Source organism: Alternaria atra, assembly GCF_907166805.1.
Source record: "Alternaria atra isolate CS162 genome assembly, contig: 25, whole genome shotgun sequence".
NCBI lineage: Eukaryota > Fungi > Ascomycota > Dothideomycetes > Pleosporales > Pleosporaceae > Alternaria > Alternaria atra.
This window is the reverse complement of record NW_025091323.1, coordinates 1,159,977-1,168,393: the sequence shown is the minus strand read 5'-3', so window position 1 is coordinate 1,168,393 and position 8,417 is coordinate 1,159,977. Positions and strand designations below refer to the sequence as shown.

The window sequence follows — 8,417 nt, the reverse complement described above, 5'->3', positions numbered from 1 at the left end:
TTTCTGTCGTTCTATTCGTCACATCCCCAGACTCCCTTCGCTAGCGGCAGAGTCAGCCACTCCCGAGACCCACCCATCCACCAGCCTGCAGACCGTCGCGCCCTTTGCAGGAACGCGCCAGAGCTGTCATGAGGCTCTCCGCAGCCTTATATCCACTGCATTCTGCGTCGATCCGTTACCTCCTTACGTCCCTGGCCTGATCATCAGTGCGCGATTTGTGCAAGCCTACATACCTTAGGTCCTAAACCACCATCAAGTACACAGCAAGCGCGCCGTCATGTTGCAACCACCGGAGCCGGCCTCGAGGCCGCTGAGTATAAGGACGACGGGCACCAGTGCGACAGTGCAGGACAAGACTGGAGTAACCTGGAAGATGAACGTCACCAAGGAGAATTGCTGGGAGGATTTGATACTCACGCTAGGTATGTGAAGTTGGTTCGTGATGTGGGGAAGGGTCCAGGTGGAGATGAACGTAGCGCAATGGATGCGCGCAACGGTACGACTGCTTGGACATGTAAAGTCAACCGTGGAGGGACTCGTGGCATTTTATGGCACATCTAGCAAGTACTAATACATCCGATAGATGGAGGTGGCATTCGCGGCTACTCAAGCCTCCTAATCATCCAACGTCTCATGCACGAAATCGCCCTATGCGAGCGCCGGTTACAAATAGATGAAGGGCCTGTACAAGGCAGCGAACGACGCGAGTTCAACGAAGACGAGCTACTACCATGTCATTACTTCGACTACATATATGGAACGAGCACGGGCGGACTCATCTCCGTCATGCTGGCTAGGTTACGAATGAGCGTGCCACAATGCCTTGAACTATACCGTAGAGTAGGACACGAGCTATTTGGGCATAGGAGGAGTGTGGTGCCACTGGCCACCAAATATCACCACAAGCCGTTGGAGAAGGCCGTACAAGATATCGTGCGGCAATACTGCAAGGAGCATGAAAACTGTACAGGAAATGACTGGCATCCATGGGTCCTAGAGGAAGAGAACACTTCACCGCAAGCGACGGTGAATGAATCAGGAATAGGCTCGTTACAAAGCTCGACAACATGGTCAAGTGGTGGTGCGCCGTCAGTCAGGTCCAAGCCAACAGAGAGGATATGTCAATCGTAGGTCCTTCCATCCGTGCAACTTCAATGAGACTTGTCTACTACGGGATTGTCTTTCGGTTCGCACTGAACTTGTAGAGCCTCTTGTATTCTTCTGGCTACCACGTCATCAAGTGTTCGCTCAGCTGACCATACCCAGTATTTGTCTGGCCGCCACCCACTCCGGCCAAATCGACGAAGCATACCTCCTCCGTTCATACAATCACCAATACGATCCCGACATCGCCCCACCTTGGGTCACTCCCTACAACGCCGGCGCAGACAAGCTGAAGATATGGCAGGTCACACGAGCTACTTCAGCAGCTCCTTTCTACTTTGAGATGCTCACCGCTGAGATTGGTAGCGGGAAGAACAGAAAGCGAATGAGTTTCAAAGATGGAGGAATTCGCGAGAACAACCCCTCGTATGCTGCGTATAGTGAACACGCTTCGCTGAACGGCGACGAAAAAGAGCCGGGATTGTTGCTTTCCATCGGAACGGGACGCCCGGATACCACAAATGACGGGTTCGCGGCAGTTTGGCCTGGCCCGTTGGGAAAAGTCAAGGCGCTGCAGAAGTGGAGCGAAAAGCTGGCAGTCTTCAAAAATGTCTTGATCAAATACACCGAGGGTGAGGACCGTCATAAGATGATGCGTACAATAGCCAAGGGAGAACACCGATGGTACAAGCGTCTCAATGTCGACAAGGGACTTGAAGGTCTACCACTTGATAACTGGGAGAAGGGACCTTGGACAAACCCACAGACGAACGAAAGGAAAGAGATTCCTGGTGGCAAAACACTTTCCACAATGGAGCAAGCGACAAACACATATCTCGAGAGGAGTACGATCGCAAGCCCAGGAGGCCTGACCGAGTACCAACCTCCTAAGATAGTTTTGCAACAGGTGGCGGAGAGACTTGTGCGGCATAGAAGGCTAAGAGAAGCAACAAAAGCGGATGACCCTAAAAGATGGCAAACGCATATGGGACAGTGGCTCACTGGAGAGTTGAAGCCAGAGGATGCCATGCGAGTCCCTGTTCAGCCAGAGCCTAGGAAGGGATCACGGGGCTTCATCTCTGGATCGCGGCCGATTACGCCCAGCGGCAAAGCACCCGACACTACTTCGTGAAGCTCCAAGCTTCGCGGATAATCCCGCCATTCAACTTCTATTTTCTATTCGGGTGATCACCAAAGACCTTTCCTGGTTGGGTGATTGCGACTCGCATAGCCACGAATCACGCCCAGCATCAGTATGATTCAGCCTCTTACATCCTATTGCGGAGCAAGAGTCTGCAGTATCGGTGTCTTCTGTCACTTATAAGCACGGTGTTCATCGGTCTCTACTCTGCGAGGCATAGCATAGCATTTGGCGCGCAGCATCCTGTTTCGTCTCTGAGTTACTGCTTCGAAGCATTTGACATTGACATTGACGTCGCATTTTGGCATTGACTTATCGGCACGGATGCAAGTTTGACACTTCTTTCCGTTTCACACAAGCATAGCGTAAGGCATAGCGGCGCACAAAGATACCATCTCCCATTTATACATCCCAGTAGTTCGACATATGTACACTCCGCTTCTACCCGATACAAGACATCCCGCACACGGATCTATGCATGTTTACTACAAAGATAGAAACAAACCCACTCACTCAACTTACAGCCTCATAGGAATTGCGACTGCCCACCACGTAATCAATGGCGGTGCAAGCGGATATGTGCACTACTAACTTGGCTCATGCTTAGCAGGAACATCCGCAGAGCTTGGTGTAAAGCAAGACCAAATCAAATCTAAACGCTTCAATGGGTCAAGGCAAGTGAAGCGGGAAGATTTTCCTTGGTCGAAGAATCGCCTGACTCGATCCGCATCAAGGTGACCTCATGTTCTCGCATTGATCATTTACCAGTGGTCCACAAGTTTCTCCGGTCTCCGCATTATCATGTTTGATGGTGGCCAAGGACCACTATTTCCAAAAACATGCGTTGGGTTGCTAGGCCTTGCTTGTTTTGTAACTTGTGTTACTTTCAAGAACACATGAATTCTGGGTACTTGGCTACGCGTAGGCACGGTGTGTTGTCTGCCGTGGCTGTTGCGTCGCGGCAGGCGGTGCTGCGTGCGACGCAAGACGATCGTCCTACGAGAACAATCCAATAAACCTCAATCGCCAAGCGCCCAGCATGCGACGGAGCCTTGGCAAACTATCTGACTTCATGCTTGGAGACCTGCTGCAAGGCCTTGATCCCCGGCGCCAATCCACTTCCCCATGGACAACGCCCACCGTGATAACCGACGACGGGCCGATAGATGGCGGGGCGCAGGGCGGAGTCTGCTGTGAGACGTAATCACCGCGATGTGATGCCAGCCCTGTGCGAGGAGCAGGAATCTTTGATTGGATGCGGAGGGCTGGCCGTCTCAGAAGGGAAAGTAGGCACGCGAGCAGTTTTGAAGTATATAGCTCCCTCATACTTCCCACGATGAGGGACATCAACAACGCAATCAACCATCACTACAACACTACAATACCAAATAAACTTTACAACTTTCGCTTGAGACTACTATCCACCTACCACAACAATGCATTTCCAGAAGCTCGCCATCGTCTTTGCCCTTTCGGCCATCGGTCTCGCTCAGGATGTCGACAACGATGATGTCCCCATGCAGTGCCGCGACGTCTGCGCTTCTGTTGTTACACTGACCCGTGACTGTGACAACAGCACCAGTAAGTTACCTTGAACTAACTCTACTACAAGTCTTTGGAAGTCATAGTGGCTAACCTCAAACTGTAGCCGACGATGCCGCAGAGCGTCAGTGCATCTGCAATGGCCAGAACGCCAACACCGCCATTCCCCTCTGCGCAGCCTGCATCGTCCAGAACGGAGGAGAGTTGGACAACGATGTCTCCGACATCGTTCGCGAATGCTCCTTCAGCACCACTTCCTACAACCCCTCGGCCGCTTCTACTGCCCCTCCGGCTTCTGCTTCCGGTACGTCTGCTGCCTCTGTCGCTTCCTCCGTCGTTTCGTCGATCGCATCGAGGATTTCCAACGCTTCCTCCGTCGTTCCGACAACTACCGTGTCGGGGACTTCTGGTTCTTCTGGTGCACCGTCTAACGCTGCTTCAGCGACCTCGGGTACCGGTGGTGGTAACGCGCAGCAAACCACCAATGCTGCGCCTGCGCCGACCATGGCTGCTGCGGCTATCGGATTGGGTGGCCTTCTTGGTGTTGCTGGACTTATCTTGTAGATAAGAGACGATGTTGGTGATATTTGGTAGCCGGTTGTGGGGGAATATGAATGGTGTGTTGGAGGCAATTGACGAGAGGGCTCTGAGTAGGGTGGTAATTTAATGGTTCTAACGAAGTCTAACGTTTCGATATTGATATCCAAAATGTACGCACCAAGGTACAATCAATGTCATTTTACTAGCCAGCAATTGTTGCTTGAGTGTACTTGACAATGAATTGTACCACTGTCGTCAAATAACCAAACCATACAAAGTAAACGTTCAAGATACTCAACCAAGGTTACTGAGATACGACCCATCAAGGCTGGGGCGCGAAGACCAGAAGAAGCAACAGGATGTGAACCAATCCAACGAGGATGTTGCAGGGATGTGACTAGTGTCATTCGCAGCTTGGCACATACGTACGCGTCAAGCTAGGTAAGGTTGCATCCATGGAAGGAACAACTTTGTCTTGACCGCCAGATTGTCCCAAATGTAACCTAGAAAAGTTTAGCTGCTGACTTCCACTACAATTGACCAACGTAACTTGCTTGGGTTACGCCACGGAAGGATTCGATGAACAACCAGCCCGCGGGCGAAGGACCTATGGCCTGTCGCGATGCTAACTCCATATCCTGGACCCCAAGGGTGCTTCATGTGCTCAGATGACGTCGCCCTCATCCAGCTCGATAGGGCCTGATACCGCTGCGTTCTTCCAGTGCCCGATCTTGTACACTAACAGGGACGAACGACTAATCTCAGATCAGAAGAGCTCCTCCTGGAAAGCACACTTATGACACCTCTCGGAAAGGAGGTGCGTGAATAGACCCAATGTACCCGTTAAGGCAATAACCGTCGATTACGTTTCTTCATCCCGGGCATCTAACGGTCTTCCAAATGCCGCCTTCGAGTTGTATAAGGCATTGTTCGGTCGTAGCACCGCCTAGATTCCCGCTTACAAACACTATAGAAACTGTCAGTCAACTCCATCTTCTGTGCAAGAAATGAGATACATACCAACAAGTACAGCCGCATAAGCCGCAGCAGCAGCAAAGACTTCCGCTCGCTTTGCGGTTGTCAACAACGCGACACTTAGCGCAAAGAGCGCAGTGTACATCGCTACCAGACCTAGCTTTGCTTTCGGGCTAGAGACATAATACAGATTGACAATTGCGCCTATCAAAAGAATAGCAGCGAGTAGCATGTTCAATGCCGATACCGTTCGCACAATGTGCGAGTTCTTGTATATCGCCGTGCGGTCGAGTGGATCTTGAGTTCTGCGCTTCTGGAACGGCCAGTAATTGCGCAGGAAGAGTGAGAGGTAGTCTTCTTCGACGGGTGTGGCCAGCATGAGAAGATCACGTTCTTCGTTTAGGAAGCCTTGCGCTGCCCCGCTAATGAGGGGAAGAGGCTGAGGCTTGCCATGTTCATCGCGGAAAGACGTCCCGTTCAAGAAGTCGCGGAAAGCGGATATAATTCGACCACCAGGCTTGCGGAGACCTAGCGTTTGCGATTGTAAGTTCAATAGCTCATCTGTTCTGGGTCAGTGTGCACTTTGGATGCCGGAACAAGCTAAAGTCCCGCATACAGTATTGCTTCAAGACGGCACTCAGTTCTTCCAAGCTTTCTACACGGTTTTTCTCTTTCCTACTTGTATCTTTCCCATGTTCCATGAGTGTTTCCCATCTTCGAGAAGATGCTCTGGTCTCTCGGTCGTTACTTTTACGAGCTTGCTCGTCCTGTCGGTCGATTTTGCGCTCCAAATCGATCAATTTTGCTTGCAAATGCAAGATAGATCTGGCTCCCAGCCTGTCAAATCTGCGGAAGACGAAGGCTCGTTATGGGGATCGCGAGCGATCCAGTCAACAAGTGTTGGATAACCATCACGAAGATGGCCCAGCTGCAACTCTGTGTCTGAAGACATTGGCGCGTCCTCGTTATCGCAGAATGGATATCGAAAGTGATCACATTACGAACGCCGCAGCGACAGAACGTTAAGGTATGCTCAGCCTCTTCGTATTTGTACCACGGGCTAGTGCATCGGTGGCGTCTATGCATGATACTCATTTCAGCTCAACGAATACTCACCGGTGAGGGGGTAGCACAGCCCGATGTTACTTGGCAAGATGCAACATTGGGTCTTTAGCACAATCGCCATCCACTCGAAGTCTGATTCCCGTCTTCGGTCATTACTCTACCTTACCATATTATCCTGGGTCCGTTGGTTCCACCGCTATATGTTTATACATATTTCCTTAAACTCAGCATCCGTTGTGTTTCCTGAACCGAACACTTTCACACATTGATTGATTGAACTTGCACTAAAAAGCAGGTAGCTGGCCTTCCTGGATATAGCATCGAAGAATCCAGCCTCACAATGGACACTGGTGAATTTAGGGAGTCGAGGTTCGCGCGAGCGCTGAAGACTCAGAGCCCAGCGAGGGGTTACACCTGCCCTTATCTAGGTCATGAGGGGCGTGTTTTTCCAAATGCTGAACAGCTGCATGACCACGGAAGATTGTACCATCGCACCGATTTTGAAGGCTTAAGTCCACGGCAAGGCCGAGATAAGTTTCGAGAAATTGCTCTGAACCGCAACAAGGGCTTGGCAGCAGAAAAGGCAGTCGCCAGGGAGAACAAGAGGGACAACCAGCCGCTACTTTCGCAACAGGAGTATTCAGTTGACAGGCCCCACGCATATCCAGGTAAACAGCCGTACTCGAGTCCACAAGAGTGTCTGAGCTAAAAGAGGACATTAGGTCCGAAATCTGGAATGCAACAATCGTACGCCAGAACGCTCGAGATGAGCTGCGATGATGACCTTGAGCGCGAGTTTCGAATCCCTGGCTTTCTCGACTCAGGACACCCGGTGGATGCATTGGGTGACACTGGTGCGAATCGCAATGCGATGCATGAAACATTCGTCCGAAAGCGCGGCTATGATATCGACCGCGAAGCTGCATCCACCGTACGAGTTGGTCAAGGGACAGTTAAGACAATTGGTGTCGTACGTGTGCCTTTTCGCTTTCGAGACGAGACGACCTCGTATTCATTCACATTCCACGTTCTTCCGAAGTGTCCCCAGGACGTCATTTTAGGCTCTACCTTCTTGAGGCTTACCAGAACCTTTTTGAGCGCGAAGAACTTCGCTCGTCGAGTCTTCGATCGAACGGTAACGCGCATGTCACAATACTATAACATGCTCTACCTTGGCAATTCCGGACCAAGGTTCATAGGCACCATCGGTGGTCGACCACATCAAGTACTGGCGGACACCGGTTCCAAGGTGTTAATCATGGATGAGGGTTTTGTGCGGTCGCGTGGGCTTCCGATCATCGACACAGAGGAATATCGCATTAAGCTACGTTTTGCAGACGGCTCAGCGGCTCATACATCAGGCATGACACAGGGAGTGATATGGCAGTTCGGGCCGACCAAGGAAGGGAAAAGCTTCCTACTGGACTTCTACATACTCAAGGACGCACCCTCGGATGTTATTCTTAGCGAAAACTTCTTACTGAGGGATACCAAAGCTTTCATTGAATACAGTGATTACTTGCTCGATGATTACGAGGAAGAGGAAGACCAAGAGCAGGGCTGCGTCTTCGTCATCAGGAAGGAGACGAGTCTTCAGTACAAGGGCCATTACAATGGAGCGGACCAGCTCTGCAGTGATGTTGCATGGGACCAGGAAAAGGATCTGCGTCGAAATGAAGACTACCGCATCAGTGTCATCCAAGATGCCGCTGTAAGAGCTGAAGCTGAAGCAGCTGAGAGGTTACGTCGTCGACAATGGGAGAACGCATATATTGTCACTCAGACTGCCCAGGCAGGGCCTACTAGCACGACAATCCAGAACCCGCCAGGTGTACCAGGCGGCGCAAGTCAGTCACCACCAACTGCGCAGCAGAGCAGCGGCGGTACGGATCAGAATCAGATTCTGGGGCATCGGAGAGTTCGGAAGTTTTGGAAGACATCAGGATTCTCCATGTCACATTATCTAGGCGTTTGCGTGAATTGGAAGCCATGGTGATTTGATATGTGATGAAGTTGGAGTCGAAAAAGAGGAACGAGAAGGACTCAGACT

The 8,417-nt window shown here is 51.2% G+C and overlaps 4 protein-coding genes across 4 annotated transcripts; 3 read left to right on the top strand and 1 right to left on the bottom strand.

Moving 5' to 3' along the window:
• Positions 1-277: 277 nt before the first annotated feature.
• ALTATR162_LOCUS5384 (uncharacterized protein) lies at positions 278-2,236 on the top strand (the record flags this gene model as incomplete). Its single annotated transcript, XM_043313003.1, has 3 exons — positions 278-422; positions 584-1,097; positions 1,267-2,236. The coding sequence occupies 3 exons, from the start codon at positions 278-280 to the stop codon at positions 2,234-2,236; spliced, it is 1,629 nt and encodes a 542-aa protein (XP_043168938.1).
• Positions 2,237-3,681: 1,445 nt separating this feature from the next.
• On the top strand, positions 3,682-4,351 carry ALTATR162_LOCUS5383 (uncharacterized protein; the record flags this gene model as incomplete). The annotated part of the gene is made up of 2 exons (XM_043313002.1): positions 3,682-3,826; positions 3,894-4,351. 2 exons carry the CDS (start codon positions 3,682-3,684, stop codon positions 4,349-4,351), a joined length of 603 nt encoding a protein of 200 aa, XP_043168937.1.
• A 408-nt stretch (positions 4,352-4,759) lies between these two features.
• On the bottom strand, positions 4,760-6,003 carry ALTATR162_LOCUS5382 (uncharacterized protein; the record flags this gene model as incomplete). The annotated part of the gene is made up of 5 exons (XM_043313001.1): positions 4,760-4,830; positions 4,878-4,941; positions 5,218-5,294; positions 5,348-5,863; positions 5,919-6,003. 5 exons carry the CDS (start codon positions 6,001-6,003, stop codon positions 4,760-4,762), a joined length of 813 nt encoding a protein of 270 aa, XP_043168936.1.
• Positions 6,004-7,133: 1,130 nt separating this feature from the next.
• ALTATR162_LOCUS5381 (uncharacterized protein) lies at positions 7,134-8,363 on the top strand (the record flags this gene model as incomplete). The annotated part of the gene is made up of 1 exon (XM_043313000.1): positions 7,134-8,363. The coding sequence occupies one exon, from the start codon at positions 7,134-7,136 to the stop codon at positions 8,361-8,363; it is 1,230 nt and encodes a 409-aa protein (XP_043168935.1).
• Between the last annotated feature and the right edge of the window lie 54 nt (positions 8,364-8,417).